Raw genomic sequence first — 22,463 nt, 5'->3', positions numbered from 1 at the left:
TAGGATTTAAGAAAGATACTGGCATTTTCATGATTTCATGAATTACATCCATTTTAAAGTTTTTTTTTTCCTAAGTCGAGAAGAACTTAATAAATTAAAATTAATTCCATTTTTATCACTAAATATCTTCAACAAACCCAACAGAGGTGACTGTACTTGGCCCTTGAGCCTTTGGGCTAGCATGCTTAGTGATATGGGTAGCTAAGAAGTAAGACAGCTTTAAAAATGATGGTGCTGGAAGAAAGACCCAGCTCTAATAGGGAAGGGAATGAAAATTATGCAGGTGCCAATGTCTTGGTGAAAAACAGTGATTTTTCCTCTGTAAAAATGGTAATCATGCTCTCTGAGCTTGCATCTGAGATGGTAACAAGCAAAATAGTGAAAGGGAATGACCAGGGAAGGTACCTTTGACCTTCTTTCTAATGACCTATCCACACTCTAGGAGGTCAAGCTTGTCTACACCTTTCTCTAAAATAATGGAAAATAAAAATAACTCAAGTCATATTTTATTTAGAAACAACAGTTTTTCCCAACTAAATATATATTGCCTTACTGGTAAAGAGTATGTTCTGGTCTGGAAATAAGAAGGTGTAGATTAGTGTTAACCTGGGTCTTGTGTTAATGAGATCAAGGTGATGCGGAATTCCACATTGCTCTCCTATTTAGCTTTTCTCTGTTTCATAGCCATAGATCTAGGCTCTACCTACCAAATTTCAACCACTATCTTGCCAAGGTGGATCACTTTTCACAGTGGTTAAAGAGTGGGGATGGTTCCACGTGAATTCATCCCCATCCCTGAGAAAACAAGTTGGAGTGCACATTCTGATTGACAGAGTTGAGATCAGCAGCATCTCCTTTTGTTAATAAGGGGAGTCATAAAAAAATCATAAATTTGCCCCCCTTTAAATATACGCTTTCTCCATGGAAACATCATCTCCTAAAAAATGCATTGTTATATGCCTGCAAGTCAAGGCACTTGTTGGTTGTATCTTTTAACTTCTAAGAATCGGTCAGTGTCTTAGTCTCTTAAAGTCTCATAGTCCAAAAATATATCTGACACCACCATAGAGCAAGGATTAGTTATTGTTAGTTTTGCATTCAGTAAAAAGGCTTTGATAAACCCAGATTCCAGCCAAATTGACCTCCCTGTTTTTCCCTGTGCACAGACCATGTTTTAGTGCCTCCTTGCCCTTGAATACTGTTCCATCTGCCTAGGAAGGCCTCCACTATTGCCACCTGTTTAGATCCTCAAGAACTATCTCAAACACCCCTGATTTTATAAGTCAAAATCTATTTTTCCTTAATCTCAACTATCATTTTACCTCTATCTTTCTTTTAAAAAATAAGTTTATTTACATTGACAGAGAGGGAAAGACAGAATCCCAAGCAGTCTCCATGTGGAGCTTGACTTGGGGCTTGATCCCATAAACTGTGAGATCATGACCTGAGTTGAAATCAGGAGTTGGAGACTTAACTGACTGAGCCACCTAGTTGACCAATATCTCTATCTTTTTTATATCACACTTTTCACTTTCTTTTATGTGTGATGGAATAAAAAACATTGTTAGTATTGGCAGCTTTCCTCTGCTCCCTCTCCTCTAAAGATAAAATTCTTTTTGGCTGCATAGGTCTTTCCAAATCCAGCAACTTCTGTGGAGATTTTTGGTTTGCCATATAAGTTCCTGAGACTTAACTGTGCATAACAGGTGTATTAGAAAGAAAAAGCTGAAAAATTGCAAGGAAGAGTGCTAGTTTAATTAAGTAACATTGGACGGAGAAGCAAGAGCTTTATACAAAGAAAAAACAAGTTCTCCCAACAAACAAAAGTCCAGGTCCAGATGGCTTCACAGGGGAATTCTACCAAACATTTCAAGAAAATTAGAACGTTAATACCTATTCTCAAACTATTCCAAAACAGAGATGGAAGGAAAACTTCCAAATTCATTCTATGAGGCCAAAATTCCTTGATTCCCAAATCAAATACCTCAGTAAAAAGGAGAATTATAGGCCAATATCTTGATGAACATGGATGCAAAAATTCTCAATAAGATACTATCAAATTGAATCCAACAGTACATGAAAAGAATTATTCACCATGATCAAGTGGGATTTATTCCTGGGCCTCAAGAGTGGTTCAACTCTCAAATCAATCAATGTGATAGACCACATTCATAAAAGAAAGGATAAGAACCATATGATCCTTTCAATGGATGCATAAAAAGCATTTGACAAAGTATAGCATCCGTTCTTGATAAAAACCCTCAACAAAATAGGGATAATATCAGGGAATATACCTCAACATCATATAAGCCATAAACAAAAACCCACAGCTAATATGCTCAATGGGCAAAAACAGAGATTTTCCTCTATGGTCAGGAACAAGGCAGGGATGTCCACTCTCACCACTTGTATTTTTTAAATTTTTTATATTAAATATAATTTATTGTCAAATTGGTTTCTATACAACACCCAGTGCTCATAGCATTGAGGTGCCCTCCTCAATGCCCATCACCCACTTTCCCCTCTCCCACACCCCCCATCAACCCTCAGTTTGTTCTCAGTATTTAAGAGTCTCTTATAGTTTGCATCCCTCCCTCTCTGTAACTTTTTTTTTCCTCTTACCCTCCCCAATGGTCTTCTGTTAAGTTCCTCAGGATCCATATATGAGTGAAAACATATTCACCACTGGTATTTAACATAGTACTGTAAGTCTTAGACTCAGCAAGCAGACAACAAAAAGAAATAAAAGGCACCCAAATCGGCAAGAAGGAAAACTTTCACTATTCACAGATCACATGATACTCTATGTAGAAAACCTGAAATACTGCACCAAAAAATTGCTAAAACTGATACACGAATTCAGTAAAGTGTCGGTACAAAATCAACATACAAAAATCTTTGGCATTTCTATACACCAATAATGAATTAGAAGAAAGAGAAATCAAGGAACCAATCCCATCGACCATTATACCAAAAATAATAAGATACCTAGGAATAAACCCAACCAAAGAGGCAAAAGACCTGTACTCTGAAAACTATAAAACATGTATGAAAGAAATTGAAAAAGACATAAATAAATAGAAAAATATTCCATGCTCATGGATTGGAAGAATAAATATGGTTAAAATCTATACAACCTAAAGTAATCCACACATTTAATGCAATCTCTATCAAAATACCACCAGCATTTTTCACAGAGCTAGAACAATTCTAAAATTTGTATGGAACCACAAAGACACTCAATAGCCAAAATAATCTTGAAAAAGAAAAGCAAAGCCAGAGGCATCACAATTCTGGGCTTCAACCTATATTACAATGCTGTCATAATCAAGACCATATGGTACTGGCACAAAAACAGACACATAGATCAATGGAACAGAATAGAAAACCCAGAAATGGATCCACAACTATATTATCAATTAATCTTTGACAAAGCAAGAGAATATCTAATGGAAAAAAGACAGTCTCTTCAACAAATGATGTGGGAAAACTGGACAGCAAATGCAGAAGAATGAAATTGGACCACTTTCTTACACCATACACAAAAATAAACTCAAAATGGGTGAAAGACCTAACTGTGAGACAGGAAACCATCAAAATCCTAGAGGAGAACACAGGGAGCCATCTCTTTGACCTCGGCCACAGCAACTTCTAACTAGACATGTCTCCAGAGGCAAGGAGAAAAAAAGCAAAAATTAACTATTGGGACTTCCTTGAGATCATAAGCTTCTGCGCAGCAAAGAAAACAATCAACAAAGCTAAAAGGCAACCTACAGAATGAGAGAAGATATTTGCAAATGACATATTGGATAAAGGGTTAATATTCAAAATCTATAAAGAACCTATCAAACTCAATACCCAAAAAACAAATAATCCGGTTAAGGAATGGATGAAAACATGAATAGACATTTTGGCAAAGAAAACATTCAGATGGCTAATGGACACATGAAAAGATGCTTAATATGACTGATCATCAGAGAAATACAAATCAAAACCACAATGAAATACCACCTCACAACTGTCAGAATGACTAAATTAACAACACGGGAAACAACAGATGTTGGCAAGGATGTGGAGAAAGGGGAACCCTCTTACACTGCTAATGGGACTGCAAACTAGTGTAGCCACTCTGGAAAACAGTGTGGAGGTTCCTCAAAAAGTTAAAAATAGGGGTGCCTGGGTAGTACAGTCAGTTAAGCGTCCAACTTAGGCTCAAGTCATGCTCTCATGGTTCATGAGTTCAAGCCACATGTCGAGCTCTGTTCTGGCAGCTCAGAGCCTGGAGCTTGCTTTGGATCCTGTGTCTCCATCTCTCTCTCTGCCTCTCCCCTCCCCATGCCCTCTCTCTCTCTCTCTCTCAAAAATAAATAAACATTTAAAAAAGTTAAAAATAGAACTATTCTATGGCCCAGCAATTACACTACTAGGTATTTAACCAAAGGATACAAAAATACTGATTCAAAGGGGCACATGCACCCCGATATTTATAACGGCATTCCCAACAATAGCCAAACTATGGAAAGAGCCCAATGTCCATTGACTGATGAAGGGATAACAAAGACGTGGTATAAATATGTATTAGAATATTATTCAGCCACCAAAAAGAATGAAATCTTGCCATTTGCAACATCATGGATGGAGCTATAGTGTATTATGCTGAACAAAATAAATCAGTCAGAGAAAGACAAATACCATATAATATCACTCATATGTGGAATTTAAGAAACAAAACAGATGAACAGGGGAATGGGGAAAAAAAGGGAGGGAGGCAACCCATAAAAGACTCTTTTTTAAGTTTATTTGTTTATTTTGGGAAAGAGAGAGAGAAGTACAAGGGGGGAGCAGAGAGGGAGAGGGAGAGGGAGAGGGAGAGGGAGAGAGAGAGAGAGAGAGAGAGAGAGAGAGAGAGAGATTCCAAGCAGGATCTGCACTGTCAGCACAGAGCCTGATACAGGGCTCTAACTCATGAACCATGAGATCATGATCTGAGCTGAAATCAAGCTTAACGAACTGAGCTTAACTGACTGAGCCACCCAGGCGCCCCAAGAGACTTTTAACCACAGAAAACAAACTGAGGGTTGCTGGAGTGGAGATGGGTAGAGAATGGGCCAAATGGATGATGGGTATTAAGGAGGGTAATTGTTGTGATGAACACTGGGTGTTATATGTAAGTGATGAATCACTAAATTCTACTGAAACCAATATTACACTATATGTGAACTAACTAGAATTTAAATAAAAATTTGAAAAAAAAATAAATGAAAAGGAAAAAACAAGTGATAGAAGATGAAAAAGGAAAAAAAAGTGGGAAAACTTGCAGAAGATACATTCCAGAGTGAATTTTTTAGTTGATAATGAGCAGTGTTTAGAGACTTTTCTGGGTAGCTATAGTATGTATAAGATATTGAGCATGAAAGCAATATAGAAAACTGATTTTAAAGGTTGCTGGGCATTACAAATTGGCTTCCCCTTGATTATTTTCAAAGGACTACAGTAAATACCTAAAGATTAAACCTTTTAAGATTGTTTACTTGCTGGACTATTTCCTAGGATACAATTATATGCTGAACCACATAGAATCTTGTCTTATATTTGAGTTTTACTTGTTTGATTATAATTTGTATACATGTCCTAATTCCTGTTTTAATCTGTTGGAAGGCAGGAGGCCTGCCATTCACTTTTGCTTTTTTTGGTACCTTTCACAGAATAGATGCTCAATAAATATTTGTTTAAGGACTGATAGATACCTAAGATCTGAAATGATATCTGCTAAAAAGTATCCCTTTTATTAAAAACCAAAATAAAACTGTGGTTAGGAAAGAATGTGCTTTCATTTTTCTACCAGTATGCAATATTTTACCTTTAGGATGAATGGAGGGAACCAGTTTTATGTTCTTGAAAAACATAATATGTTTTTGAACAAGAACATATGCAATATGTTCTTGAAAAACATAACCCTTGCATTCAGGACACATAATTATATTCATTCTAGCACTTTCTCATATATTGATGTATATGCTTCTTTAACTGATTCATCATGAATCTTCTATATTGGAATTTGGGAAGCCAGAGTATAAACAGACAAAAAGAAAGTCAGCTAAGAATATACCTCCATCAAAGTTCCTCCATCTCTTATTTTTTGGTAGAATACAGCTTTTGGGATGCCTGGGTGTCTCAGTCAATTAAGTGTCCAACTGTTGGTTTCAGCTCAGGTCATGATCTCATGATTTGTGGGATCGAGCCCCATGTTGGACTCTACGCTGACAGCACGGAGCCTGTTTGGGATTCTCTCTCTCCCTCTCTCTCTCTCTCTCTCTCTCTCTCTGTCCATCCCCTGATTGCTTTTGCTCTCTTTCTCCTTTCTCTTTCTCTCTCTCAAAATAAATATAAACTTAAAAAAATAAAGAAAACTTTTAAGCATGTCTACATAATGTTTGGAAACATAAATGATCACAAAGGGTTCCAAACTCTTTAAGACAAGTAGTCTGGTTTTATCTCTGGAAATGTCTGCTTTAACTTGATCGTCACTTATCATGAACTAAGAAGCTCTATTTCACTGTCCTCTCTTGTCCATATTTAATCAATAGACTCATTCTCATCACCATATATTTTATACAGTGGAAACTCAAAATAGAATCTCAGAAATTTATACAGGCAGGAATTAAACATATCTCATTTGTTGTAATATACAGATATTGATACCTATGAAGAACAGTAAAAATGAGTAATAAAAGAAAATACAGTAAAAAAAATCTAATTATGTGTATGAGCTACACAGACGTGGGTCCAAGTTTCAACTCTACCATTTAATAGCCATGTATCACTGGGCAAGTTCTTTAACCTCTATGAATATCAGTGTTACCATCTTCAATAATATGACCTACCTCATAGTGTTACTGACATAGTTTTTGCCATATAGTAAGGGCTGAAAAATCAGAGCTAATAGTAATAGTGGTATCAGTACCAAAAACAGAAATAAGAGATAATGTGTTGAGCATTTACTCTATGTCAGCTTTGGTGCTAAGTGCTTGTCAGTATTCCCTGAGGTAGACACTTAAACTCCTCTTCAACTGTTCTCTCTCTCAGTTAAGAGCACCATGATTCACTCAGTTGCTTAAGTCAGAAACATAAGAGGCATCCTTTATTCAACTATTTCTCTCATTTCTCACAGCCAGTGCATCAGTATGTCCTGTCAGCTCATCTTTCAATACATATCTTGGATCCATTAACTTCTCCCTATCTCCTTAGCTACCACCCCAATCCAAGATTACCATTGCATATCTCCCCCTCAAATGATATAATTGCTTCCCAACTTGGTCTCCTTGCTTGTCTCCCCACAGTCCAATCTCACTGGGACAGTCACAGTGATCTTTTAAAAATAGAAATCTGATCATCTTATTCCCCAGCTTAAAACAGACAAAATATAACACTCTCCATTTGCCTCGGATTACTAATAAAAATCAACTTATTCTGGCCCACAATATGCAACAGGATCTGACCTCTGCCTGCCTCTCCAACCTCATCCAATACCATTTCCCCTCAGCTCACTGTGCTCCACCCGCACTGGCCTTTTTTAGTTTTCTTGAATACAACTAGTCTGTTCCTGTTTCATGACCTTTGCACTTGTTGTTCACTGACTGGCACACTATTCCCATAGATCTTCACAAGGTTGGTTCCTTCCTGCCATGCAGGTCTCGGCTTTAAGTCTCTTTCTCTTGGAAGCCCTTGTTGATCACTCAACTAAAAATGGCCTTCCAGTCACTCTTGTAATATGACCCTTTTTATTCTCATCATAAGTATTACCCAAAATAGTCTTGTAAATGTATGTGTATGTTTCCCCCACTCTAGAAGTTAAGTTCCAGGAGAGTAAGAACTTTATTTTTTTTTATTAAGTAATCTCTATGCCCAACATGAGGCTTGAACTCATGACCTGGAGATCAAGAATTGCATGCTCCACCAACCAAGCCAGACAGGCACCCCAAAGGAGAGTAGGAACTTTAATCTGTCTCATTAAGTGCTATATGCCAAATACCAAATGCAATTGTTCAAAATATCTTAAGCTGAATAAACAAATTTTCATTTTACAGGTGAGGAAATCAAGGCACAGGTCATATAACTAAAATATACCATTACTCCCTAGGTTAATGTTGGAGTCAAAACCTAGTAGTTCAGAATTTGTAAACTTTGAGTCCACTGGTTGAATCTGAGTAGGGTTTCTTGGGAGGGGAGCCTAGAAATTTTAAATATGCAAAATTTAAAAGATATGCAAAATAAAAAAATTTAAATTTTAAATTTAGGAAATTGCATATAAAAATTCAGATTTGAGGATTTTTTCAAAAAATCAGAAGATACAGCAATATTTGTCTTATATTTCTACATGGTAACAATAATTTGGATATCATATGGCTGCCTGACTTTAACTGAGACAGAGCTCATTGATTCATTCAATAATCATTTGCTGAGCACTTACTATGTGCCATACACTATAGTCCCTTGAGCTATATCAAGGAGCAAAAAAGACAAATATCTCTGTCCTTAATAAGCTTACATCATAGCTTAAGGAGACAGAAAATTAATAGCAAATATGATAGGTAAATTATATATATATTATATTATATATATATATTATATATAATATAATATGTATATATTATATATATATCAAAAAAGTTAATAATTGCTATGTAAAAAGAAAAATCAGAGCAAGGTAAAAATATCAGGAGTATGAGGATGGTAACTAAGTGGAAGAGAATATTAACATTATATATAAATAAAATATTCAAGGAAGATGCACTGACGAGGTTAAAATAGAAGAATCTGTACAATGGAAAGAAATGAGGGAGTTAGTCATGTAGCTCTAGGAGAATAAAGTATTCCAGACATAGGTAACAGTTAGTGCAAAGACCCTAAAGCTGGAGTATACCTGCCTGAGAGTATACCTGTTTGAGAAACAGTAAGGTCAGAGTGCCTTGTAAGCCCTAGAAAGGTCTTGAATTTACTTCCAAATGAAATGGTGTACCATTGGAAGGTCCTAGGTAGAACACAAACATATGTGACTACTGGTATTAAGAAAGATTGAAGAGGGGCGCCTGGGTGGCGCAGTCGGTTAAGCGTCCGACTTCAGCCAGGTCACGATCTCGCGCTCCGTGAGTTCGAGCCCCGCGTCAGGCTCTGGGCTGATGGCTCAGAGCCTGGAGCCTGTTTCTGATTCTGTGTCTCCCTCTGTCTCTGCCCCACCCCCGTCCATGCTCTGTCTCTCTCTGTCCCAAAAATAAATAAACGTTGAAAAAAAATTAAAAAAAAAAAAAGATTGAAGAGAGTCATGTAGAAAAGCAGAGAAACCAATTAGAAGTTATTGAAACAACAGAGGTAAGAGATGGTGGCTTGAACCAGAATGGTAGCAGTGGTATGGAAGGCACAGTCTATGTAATCCCCAAAGTTTGAGTGAGTTAAGAGCCTGTGGGATAATATATTGACCAATGGGATATAGGAGCTGAGAAAGAAATTCTGTATTTCTCCTCCTGGATCAACTATCATGAAATAATCTTCCTTTTTCCCCTGCCTCACTACCTTTTTCCTTCACTCCTATGTTGCTAATACACAATAGTTTTTGCTTCAGGTTTTATTTTCTAGGAATCCATGGTAAGACAGGAAGAAGATCAGAAGTTCAGTTTTGGACATACTGGTCTTAACACCAAGTGAATATACTGAAAATTCTACTGGATAAAAGATTCTGTATTTTATGCCATATTTCACTCATATGTGGAATATAGGAAACAAAACAGAAGAACAAATGGGATGGGAAAAAATGAGAGAGAGAAGCAAACCATAAGAAACCAATAGAGAACAAACTGAGGGTTTATGGAGAGAGGTGGGCAGGGGATGGGCTAAATGGGTGATGGGCATTAAGGAGGGTACTTATTGGAATGAGCACTGGGTGTTATATGTAAGTGATGAATTACTAAATTCTACTCCTGAAACCAGTATTATACTATATGTTCACTAATTAGAATTTAAATAATAATTTGGAAGAAAAACAAAACAAACAAACAACGATTCTGTAGTTTAGGAGAGAGATATGGGCTGGAAGGTATATGTGTTGGAGTTATCAGTGTACAGATGGTAGATAAAACTGTGAGAGATAAAACTGTGAGACTGTATAAACAAATCATGGATGGAGTAAGTATGGATAGACATGGAAAAGAAAACTAGGACCAAGCACCAAGGTCCCCTAACATTAAGAGGTCAGGGGGACTATGAGGAACCAGCAAAGGAAATTAAGAAAGGGTAATTGACAGAGTACAGGGAAAAGTAGGATAGTGTGGTTCTCTGGAAGTCAGGTTAAAGAACATATGTCAAAAATAAGGGGGTGACCAATTCTGCCAAATGTACTTATTAAGTAAAAGTAGGAGTGAAAATTGACCTGGCCACTGGATTTAGCATCACTGAGGTCACTGGAGACTGAAAAGAGCAATTTTGGTGCAGTAGCGAAAACAAAATTCTAACTGGAATGGGTTTAATAGAGAATCAGTGGAGAGGAGCTCAAGATCCTAAGTGCAGATGGCAGGGCTTTTTTTCTTTGCTTTTTGTTTTTTTTTTTTGTTTTTAATAAGTATTTTGCTGCAAATGTAAGCAAGGAGATGGGCAGTGGCTGGCAGGAGAAGTGGAGTTGACACTTTTTTAGATGGCATAAATATTGTCCTATGTGTATGTTGATGGAAATGATCCAGTAGAAATAGGAAATTCCATGATACAGGAGAGTGGGAGAAATGCTCAGGTGATTTCCTTGAGTAGGCAAATAAAGACTGAATCTAGTGCAGAAGTGATGTGTTTGGCCTTACATAGCAGCAAGGCCAGTCCATCAATGATAATAGACTTGAAGGCAGAGTATGCAGATACAGATGCAAGTCAGTGGGTGAATATAGTGGAAGTTCTCTCCTAATTGCTTCAGTTTTTTTTTTTTTTCAGTAAAATGGGAAGCGAGGGAACATGTTTAACGTTTGAGGAGAACAATGTAAAATACTCATCTAGGAGGATGAAAGACTGAATAGACTAGGAATACACAGTAATACTACTTGGCAGTATTAAGCAGTGCTATGGTTTCACAAGTGAGTAAGATTAAGGGATAAAGAGTCAAAGAAATCAAGAGGGTATATATGGGAGTGATTATAATGACTGATTATGAAACTTAAACTATGCTAGGTGGAAAGAGAGCAAAGGACAGTGAAAAAATTGTAGCATCACTGAGTGGCAGCTCTGGGGGAGGGTCAATAGGTTACTGGAATTGAGGTACAGAAATAGTGAGCTAGAGGTAGTGGCAATTTTAGAAACATGAAAATGAGATTACTGAGGAGATTGATATAGTCTTCAACACCCTAAAATGTTTCAGATGGCCTGCCACAATTATTACATTATCTACCTTCTTGGCCCCTGAAGAGATTTTGAATGTGCAACTCCTGCAACAAATTAAAACCTTGATAGGAGCAAAATAATATCTATATCTATATCTATATCTATATCTATATCTATATCTATATCTATATCTATATCTATCTATATAGGAATACCAGCATTCTAGCTCATTCATGACTATTTGAAATCAATTCTTATTTTATGATTATCAAATACAACCCATTAATTCTTACAAAGCACGTAATCTGTTAACCAACTATACTGTAAACATCTGCTCCCCTCAAATAAACAAACTGAATGGAATTCAAATTACATAGGTACTGGACAATAAAATGGCTAATATTTCTGAGTATTACATAGATAATATACAGCAGTATGGTTATATTTCTAAATATTAGAGCATATCTAACTTTTAATGAGATGAAAGTAAATTACAATTGCCACTACTTTGCTATTTATGTTACCTGTAATTTTATAAACAAGCAGATTATCAACTTTTAGAGGCTGAATTAATTAATCTTTTCATGTTATATATGTGTTCCATTATGCATACTTGCTACAAAAAATAAGCTAAACCAGGGACTCCCACTTACATCTAAAAACAGGTGGAAAAGATGACTACTTCTATCACGTTAGCCTATGCAGACCAGAGAAGGCATCACCACTTTCTAAAGACCCTGCTATACAATCTTGATCTTTTCTGAGTTCAATTAATTATAATAAGTCCAAATCCTCATTTTTCCTACAAGAGACTATCTGCTCTCCTGGAAATTGGTACCTGAGCAAGCTACTTGTTGACACTTAATTCTTCAAGGATTAACAGTTAAATTGGGATTAAATTATAAGAAAGCTCACTGTCCTTGATAATCTCTTGGTAACCATGATGGGGGGTAGGATAGGAGGGTGAAAGGTGTTGAAACATATTTCTTAGTGTTTTAGGTAGACTAGGACAATTACTTTCCTTTCAAAAGACACAGGTTTCCTTGCAATATGGTACAAAGTGAATCCCATTGTACATGCTCAATGAACATTTGTTGACTAAAATGTAAACCTTGTTTACTATATACTACATAGGCATTTATAGGTCAGGATCATTTAGGAGCCATTAAAATCAGACAAAATTACTGTATATTTGTATTTATTTTTTAAAATATGGAACATTTCAAACATACTCAAAAATAAAAATACCAATATAATGTACACTCATATACTCTTTGTACAGATTCAATAATTAGCAACATGCTACATTCCTTGTTTCAAATATCTCTACCCCCTCAACTTTTCTGATGATATTGCTTTGTTGGAGTAATAATCACTAAAATGTGATGAATAGCAATGCAAATGTCATGTGTCAGGGCTGGATAAATGCACTAAGGAACCCTTTAGAAAGAGTTTGTGAGACAGTCAGATTTTGAGAACCTCATTTATTTTAATGATTACTAAAGAGCAAAAATGGTTGGATTATGTACCCCTTTAAGAAGGGGGTTCTTGTTCTGTTTACTTTGTTGGAGAGGTAAATGGTCATAATGGTTTTTGAACTTATAATTGGTTCACTGCACTTGGCCATCGTTATCCCCAAACACTCAGGTTTCTACAGATGTTTGATAATATTTAATCACTCTTTTCACTACCTGTGAATTAAATTCAGGATTATATAGATATATCTGTCTTCATCCACAGATTAAGTCATCCCTTGTTCCAAGTTGTTGGGAAAGTGATATGTGGGATTACCCTCATCACTTTTATCTTAGTAAGTGCCTCCACTGAAAAGATTCAGGTAGGAAGCAGGGGAGACAGTAATTTTTGGACTGGCACTACCTCTCAAAATATGACTCACTTCTCTATCATTTCTCTATTACTATAACCCTTAACTAAAATGCTGAGAAATTCAACTAATCACTCTTGAGACTGGCTAAATTAAAAACACAAAACTGAGTAATTGGCTATAGAAAGATCACAAACAGTAAATGTTTCTTGCTATGATGCAAATTGGTAGAGAATATTATTAAATATTTCATATATGCATTTTTAAACACACTGAAATTAATAGACTAATTTTTAATGACGACAATAATGCACAGAAAAATTATCATCCATGATTACATTAAAATGGCATTAAATTGGGAATTTTAGGTGAATACACACATTGTCAAATTCAGAGCCTTTTTCACTATAAATGATACTCTCTTGGCAATGGCATAAAATCACCTATATGGACTGAATTTCTCACTTGGCATATATTTGGAGTCAGTGGCCAGTACTAGATCTGAAAAGCATATTTATTAAACACGGCCAAATGCTAGCCAAATCACTTGTATCATTCTGGAAGAGACTTCTCTAAGTTGACAAAGACTGTTCCTTCCTTTAGAACATTGGGCACCAAACTTTTCTTTTTCCGTACTAAGGTATATGGGAAGTATAATATTCAAAAGATTCACCCATTCCATCAGTCCCAATCACTCCCTAAGATCTACTGCATGAATAAAGGATGTCAGGAGTTATGCTTGAATGTGAGCCTCTGCTCAGTGGGTATCATCCTTTTCTCTTCTACTGATCTACATGTGACTTGAGAACCACTGACTTAGATGATATCAACAACAGATACAAACTTAATCAGATATGTACTTGAAAGAGAGGGCCATCTACAAGACAGGATTTCAGGGACACTGGGAACTTCCACTTGTGCATGAAATACTACAAGTCTTTTTTTTTAAAGCAAATAGGCTGTCAACTGAGAAGGGCTAGAAGCAATCACACCCCAGTAGCAAAGAGCATACTTACGGAAATTTCTAATGCCATTCTCCCTTAAAAGGAATCAGGGTCCCTCAGAAAAGTGGCTGATTGTAGGACTAGGGCAGGAAATATACAAGATAATCCTGGAGCATCTTATAGTGCTGAAATATAAAGAAATGCACACACACACACACACACACACACACAGATACATACTGTGGAGTATTACTCAGCAATCAAAAAGAAAGAAATCTTGCCATCTGTAACAATGTGGATGGAGCTAGAGTGCATTATGCTAAGTGAATTAAGTCAGTCAGAGAAAGATAAATGCCATATGATTTCACTCATATGGAATTGAGGAAACAAAATAGAGGGACATAGGAGAAGGAAAGAAAAAAAAGAGATAGAGGGAAACCATAAAAGATTCTTAACTATAGAGAACAAACTGAGGGTTTGCTAAAGTGGAGGTGGGAGGGGGATAGGCTAAATGGGGAATGGGTATTAAGGAGAGCACTTGTGATGAACACTGGGTGCTATATGCAAGTGATGTATCATTAAGTTCTACTAAAACCAATATTATACTATATGTTAACTAACTAGAATTTAAATAAAAACTTGAAATAAACAAAATAAAAAACAAAACAAAAGCGATAAGGTATATTGATACTTTTTACCCTTGATATGACGTAATGAGTATATTTTATGTCTGTGGGCTTCCTCAAAAAAACACATTACCCCAGTCTAACTATGAAATAAATATCAGATAAATCCCAACTGAGGGACATTCTACAAAATATCTAAACAGTATTCCTCAAACTGCGAAGGTCATAAGAATTAAGGAAAGTTGAAAAAGCACCACAACCAAAAGGAAGTTAAGGACAGCTAACAACTAAATGTAATGTGGTATCCCAGATGGGATCCTGGAATAGAAAAAAGACATTAAGGAAAATCTGAGAAAATCTAAATTATTATGGACTTTAGTTAATAACAATGTACCACTGTTGGTTCATTAATTGTAACAAATATACCATAGTCATGTAAGATGTTAATAACAGGGGAAAATGGTGTAGGGCACACAGGAACTTACTGTACTGTCTTTGCAATAATTCTGTAAGTTTAAAATTGTTCTAAAATTTATACATTTATTTAAAAGCAAATGTAAGGGTCTTTTATTACAGTACATTTTATGGGGATAAAAAGCTGGAAACAAAATACATGCACATAAATAGAAAAATGATTGACTAAATGGTAGTATCATAGACTATTAAGCAACACAGAATATTACATACTTAAAAGGATAAGTGAGCTCTCTATCAATTGACTTGGAAAGATTTCCACTCTGTATTTTTATTAAGAAAAGAAAATGCAGAGAAATATAAAACTCTTATTTTGTAAAACAATGAGGAGAAAATCCATATATATATATATATATATATATATATATATATATATATTTCCACTTCAAAGAATAGGGAGAAGGTATGCAAGGATACACACTGGATTAGTAACATTGCTCGGAGTAGGAGAATAGGGTGAGAGGAGAGAAAAGAGGAGAGGGGTAACAAGTCTGGGCATATAAGCAGACCAGGGAAAGTAAGCAATAATTAAGTTGATAATTCATTATCAGTATACAACATCTATACAGTGAACTAATGCTTTGCAAATAAAAATATAAATCTGTGAAAAAAAAACAAGCAAATGGATCAGAAGGAGGAAAAGACATCTATTTTAGATTGGCAAGATTTAATGAAGGTGGGGGTGAAGAGGAGGTAAGCAGGAAAAGTGTAGCAGTACTCAAAGAATATAGTATCATTCACTGAGGTTGAATTACCATCCTTTTCTCATTTTTTTTTTTTCCGAGAGCTGCCCAAGTAGGTGAAAACATTGATTATCACTAAGTATGATTGCTATTTCTTCCAGTATTCTGGAGTTTTTGTCCACCACAAACAGAAACTAAACTCACCACTTGCTTCCCCAACACTTCCCCCTCAAAACACATACGTATAAAAGTGATGCCTAGAGCATCAAGAAGATTATTTATACACCACCCTGTTCCCCTGGCCTTTTGAACAATGTGGCCTCACCAGGGGTTTCGAAGTGCTTTTGATGAAGAGGTGACATAGCTTTGGCATCAAAGTCCACAGGAGGCAAAAATAGGAAGGGTCTGCATTTCCAGGAAGTTGAAATCAAATAATAGATTGTAGGTGCCTGGTGTGCAAGATCAGAGACTCCCAAAATGGCAGAATTGAAAAGTGGTTTAAAGGTCATCTCAGCTATCTACTTCAATACCTAATGCAATCCCTATCTGAGATTCTACGTCCTAGATCCTTGCACTAGGGTGGAAGGGGAAGGAAGGACATATTGTAGAATCCCTTAGGATAAAACAGATTGCTTTTCACTATAAACTTCTTACAAGAATCAATAGTACCTGTTACATATTATTCCCTGTATAGCACCTAGGAACTCAGGATGACCATGTGTTTACAGGGCTCCGTGTTGAACATTTAGATACAGTGGACACTGTGCAAATCATATGAAAATTTTTAACAGTAGCTTATTTGCTAAGAGATCTCCCAGTAGCATCTGAAGCTATTTTCCATCAACAAAAAAAGTAGATAACTTACCTTAAATGATACTTTAGGCCATTTTCATAGTCAGATATTAAGAACATTGAGCCCATTGGCTCTATGAAAACACAATTTTTAGAAGACCCTACAGTAGGGGTGGAGTTAAGAAATGAAACACAAACTTTTATAAAATTCTATGGGCATGCACAGTAAATGTAAGTCCCATTTTATGAAAACTTGATAAGAATTTGTGTAGTCCCAATAAATAATTACAATTGAACTTACTGAAGCTCCCCATGCACTGCAAAGATATTCACTGTATAACGTGAGCAACACCTCCATACACTCCAGGCCCAATCAAAAGATGACTAACTATGGTATTGAGCAATATTTTCACACAGCACTCACCTTAAAACACAAGTGTAGAAACCACTGTCTTGTGCCTCAGCTGAGTGAAACCATATTGAATCTTCTTCTTTGCTCATCCTGACCTCTGAAAAGATGATGGGCTCTTCCAAATCACCCTTGTTTTTGTACCACATAAGCCTGAGTCCAGTGCTCTGGGCCATGCTATAGTTGGTGCGAATATAACTGTAGAAAAGGGCGCATTTCACCCGTACTGGTTCACCTGCCAAAGCCATGTATGTCTTGAGATCCACTGACCAGTCAATGCAGCCATCCACTGAAAGAAAACCAGATTGGGCATGAAATGCATTGAGTATTGTTAATAATAATTATAATACTAATCATTGCCAACATGTACTGAGTACTTACTGTGAGCCAGGCTTTACAGAATTTTCATGTCAAATGCTTTATATAGATTACCTCATTTAATCTTCCCAATGATCCTTTAAGATAGACCAATATCCTCTTTAGACCTTGGCAGAGAGGATCCCTGTTCTATCCCTTTGTCTTTGGGGGAATTCCCAGTCCTCACAGCAAACTTATGCTTGCAGTTAACTGGATCCTCCAAGTAGTTCCAGCACTGGTGTTTATGTGGCTGTCCTGGGGCCCCACCACAAGGTCCCAATTCTGGCAGAATGGCCTGGCAAACGGATTACTCCTGTTAGTCATGTGGTATTTGCTTCACAGGATTGTGTGAGACTGGACTTCTCGGATGACAGTGACATGTTGATTTTAGGTGACTTAAATTTTTTGGACAGGAGCCCCACAAAAGAAATACTTCCAGGGGACACTTGTACATCCTAAGAGCAGCCCTTAGATTCACATTTTTATGATTCTTATTTTACAGAAAAGAACTGAGACTCAGACAAGTTCAATGACTTTTCCCAAAGTCACATGGTTAATAAGTGGTAGAAAACCAGTCTCTGATTCTACAGACTGTGTTCTTTACCCCTACCCTATAGTGCCTCTGCCTATAATTATGACAGGAATGACTGTGTTATTTATTTGTCTTTGAGAAAAGTTGAAAGCAGTAGGCACCTAAAGTGATTATCTGCCATTATCTATATGCCAGTTTTCCATGGTATGACCTATTAATAGCAGATATTTAATCACAGTTCGATTTCTTTTTATACCCTAAGGCCTCTCTCACTGTTTAGCTGGTATTTGCTCATGGGAATATATTATATTAATATCAGCTTTGATCAAATAATATTAGATGGGTAAATCTACCATTAAAGAAAGACATATACAGTAAATTCCCTCTTTTCCAGAATGGCTAGAAATGAGACACTAACTAATTTAATATGCCTGCAACACAATTAGCATAGATATTCTACTTCCAATTACTTAATTTCAAAGAATTTCACCAAATTATGCTACCTCCCTTTATATTACTTTATTACCCTTTACAAAACTGTATAAACATTGCCATTTAAAAATTATATTTTTCACTTATAATCTTGTAAACTGACCTGCTTCCTTTTTTAGAAGTTGAGAACCCTGTAGCCATCTTTTAACCTCAGTTGACAGAAAGCTCAGGGCTAAATGCAATACTCAAGTGCAATAACTATCTTACCTCCATATTTTGCTTTCTCTATACAAGGGTTCTTTTTTAAAAATTTTTAACGTTTATTTATTGTTGAGAGACAGAGAGAGAAAGAGAGACAGAGCATGAACAGGGGAAGGACAGAGAGAGAGGGAGACACAGATCCAAAGCAGGCTCAACTCTAAGCTGTCAGCACGGAGCCCGACGTGGGGCTCGAACCCACAAATCATGAGATCGTGACCTGAGCCGACGTTGGATGTTTAACCGACTGAGCCACCCAGGCACCCCCCTCTCTATACACAGGTTCTTGACCTGGGGTTCAAGGACACCCAGGGTGGGTACGTGGATAGACTTCAAGGTTTTTGTGCCTATTTGCATAGTTATACTTTTCTGGGGAGATGTTCCACAGCTCTTTAACAGATCTTTGAAGCAGTCTACAGCCTAAGAAAGTTTTTGGACTCTGTCGATTCTGGAATCTCTTTCTGACTTCATTTTTCACTGCTTTGCTATGTATGGGCTTTTATTATAAGCTGCCTCAAATCCTTTTCTGTATGAGAAATATTCATTAGAAATAAATCAATAATCAAATAAATATCTCATTCTAAATTTATACTGAAGGGCATTTGAACTTTCTTTGAGGATTCAGAAGGCACCAGATTCACCACTATGGATTTTGATGATCATGATGCATTGTTGAAGGCAAGAAGGTACAACTGGATTAGAATAAATATGTAGTGATGACAAGCTATTTCTTGGCGGGAGGGGCTTTTTTTAATTCACTCCCTGGTATTGGTTGTTTACCTGTCATGTATCAGTCTCATTAACTGTCAATAATAGGGGAAATCTGCATTAGTTAAACATTCTAGGTCATGGTAAATTACTGGCGATACATCTCCAGACTAAACATAATTTTAATATTTATTGTTTTGGTGGCTCAGTTGGTTAAGTGTCTGACTTCGGCTCAGGTCATGATCTCATGGTTCGTGGGTTCAAGCCCTGCGTGGGGTTCTGTGCTGACAGTTCAGAGCCTGGAGCCTGCTTCAGATTCTGTGTCCCTCTCTCTCTGTTCCTCTCAAGCTCCCACACTGTTTCTCTCTCGCAAAAACAAATATAGATTTAAAAAGTTTTTAAAATATTGTTTAATCATCTTTAATTGTATTTTATATTATTCTTTTTTATGGATTGTCTGTGACACTGTTCCCATGCATCAAGAACAATAAAAACCTGGAGGTGATTTAAAGGCTATATAACAGTCCAGTTTCCCCCCTCTCAACCTTAAGATGCATAGCAAGTTAACAAATTTGGCTTAACAAAGTAGCCTCAACCTCTATAATTACCTACTTAATATGAAAAAAAAAAAAGCTTTTGGAATGTTTTTTCCATTCGTTCCCTAAATCCCTTTAGTTACTTCCTTTAAACCATCTGCTGTATAATCTACACCTTTACAATGTTAACAGGCTGGTTTGGCCCATTAGTGACAGGACATGGTTGGTATTGAAGATAATCAAAATATCTGCTCCTGAGACACAATGATCATACTCAAAGGCAGTTGAAGACATGTAACAGCCTTTACAATTATCTTTATCATACAAACCTTGAGAGTATACTGAGAATTCATTTCCTTTTAAGTACTATCTGAGCAAAATGTATTTGATTTAATAGATTCATAGTTCCTTTTCCTCTGTTCTCTTGTTTAGCTAGCAAAGGGAGTATTTAGTTATAAGGTAGTCAATAGACAGAAAACAGCCTTGCAGTAATGGGGAAAACAATTTCCAAATGTTATCCCTCTTATTCTTTTCCTTTAGCATCCACAATACAAGGTTACAATATAAAGTATTTCGAGAGACCTGAGGGAATCTTCCCCAAAAGCAGACAAAGGGTTGATGCCAGGGATCCGTAAAGGACCATCTGCCACCAAATATTTTCCCACACTGATCTTTCATCAGTAGAAATCCATTCCCATGAGTTAAGGCATTATAGTCTTATACCTAGAGAGTATTAGACCATTAATAGATTCCAACATGATGGTATGATTTGTTTCTCTTGGATTTCTAGTCCTAGGAAACAAACCGAGAGTGGGGCAAAAGGAGATAGAATATAAGATAGTACATTTATTTTTTAGATTGTGGAGTAGTAAAGCAACTAAGAAGGATGTACTGTGGTAAGAGACCTAGAAAGGCAGGTGACAAGGCAGCATAAAGGAAGTGAAACCGTGAGGTTAAGGGAGAAGCACTGAAAGGTACGAGAGGGTCACAAAAAGGCAGGAAGAAGAGAAAGGTCACATACAATTCAATTAGCCAAGGGTCGTTGCAGGAATCAAAGATGGTGCCACCAAAAGTGACCAGTGCAAGTCACATTTCTATCATGAGAAGGACTTTTCAATAATATGTCACACTTTCAGAGCCCCTCACACGTCGACACTTTATACATATTTGGCAAATACAGAACTGTGATGCAGCTGACAAAGCTGCAAACTATGGCCAGGTTGGGGACACAGTGGAATTGAGTAGCCCACAGAGGAAGCCAACCTGCAAGCTTGATCTCATCAGCACAGGCCTATAATCCAGAGTGATCCAGCCCCTTTCTGTTCACAACTCCAGTCACACCTATTTAAGTTGGCCCCCAAAGAGCTCCTGAGAAAAGTGGTTTCTGGACACACCTACTTTCTCCCACAGGTGATTTGAGAACTGAGATTCACTGACCAGCCACAAGTGTAAATAGAGGCACTACAAGAAGGGATACACTTTTCCTGCCAAAACAGGGAAATTCTACAGTTGGATTGAAGCTTGCTACAGCACAAACACATCAAAAGTATAAGTGAGGGCATGCCTGTTTTCTGTTTCACAATAACTCAATATGGTTATAAATATTCCCATCATTCCATTAGAAAAGACGTCCTATTTATAAATTATCCATTGTCTGTTCACTCTTAAATCTTACGAATAGCAATTCAAGTATTAAAAAAAACCCTGTATTTCTTTAGATTTTCATCTCTACTCCCTAGATTTACGTTTCTGTAAAACCCAGGTCTCTATTTTAATCATGTTCATTCCAATCTTCCAAACAAGTATATTCTTAGGAAGTGTAACATGAAGATTCGAAGAGGAGGGGGAGGAGGAAGGGTATGAAACACAAATAGGAACATGCCAGTTTCCATGCATTTTATTTTTCCAAGAGGAGATTCCTAGGGGTGAAATCTAATACAAACCTATGGCAAGTGCTCTGGGTGGCAAAAGAAAATCTATAAGCCTTGGCTTCCTCCTCAATACAACCAGCAGAGAAAAACTTGCCATACCTTCCTGCTGTGAAAACAAAACCCTGAGAAAAGTTTATTAATCCCTAAAAGAGGATAAGATGTTATTATCAACAATGATTATAATATTATCTTGGGAAAAAAGTATTGTATATAGTAAAATTACAGACTGTAATGGCTATGTGAATTACAATTTTTATTGGGGGATAGAACATATAGCTATGTATAGAATTGCTAATTCTGCACTTTTACCCCAAGTTGGAAATCTGTTCAGGTAAAATGGCTAATTAGCACAGGAGAAAATATGCAAGCTCCAAATATCTTGATGACATTAATTACAACTTAGGCACATCTGGTACTAGTTTATTATGTGTTTGTGATTAATTCATTTGTTAAACCACGTGTTTTCTTGTAACTATGTCAACTATATCCCTTTTTTTATAGCAGCTCTCCTGTTTGTGATCAACAGGGCAATTGTTGGGGGCAATTCATCAAATCACCACTAGAGGGGGTGCTGTCCAAGTTTTTTGTTCAGCACTTGCATTTT

General features: G+C 36.6%; 1 protein-coding gene across 1 annotated transcript in view; it reads right to left on the bottom strand.

Moving 5' to 3' along the window:
- Positions 1–22,463, bottom strand: part of IL1RAPL2 (interleukin 1 receptor accessory protein like 2) — a 317,570-nt gene that overhangs the window by 284,266 nt on the left and 10,841 nt on the right. Inside the window, exon 3 of the mRNA XM_043570008.1 lies at positions 17,121–17,394. Within this exon, the coding sequence (XP_043425943.1) occupies positions 17,121–17,394 (274 nt within the window). The remainder of the gene's footprint in view (positions 1–17,120; positions 17,395–22,463) is intronic.

Source organism: Prionailurus bengalensis, chromosome X, assembly GCF_016509475.1.
Source record: "Prionailurus bengalensis isolate Pbe53 chromosome X, Fcat_Pben_1.1_paternal_pri, whole genome shotgun sequence".
Taxonomy (NCBI): domain Eukaryota; kingdom Metazoa; phylum Chordata; class Mammalia; order Carnivora; family Felidae; genus Prionailurus; species Prionailurus bengalensis.
The sequence above is the reverse complement of the archived record's forward strand: the minus strand, read 5'-3'. Positions and strand labels throughout refer to the sequence as shown.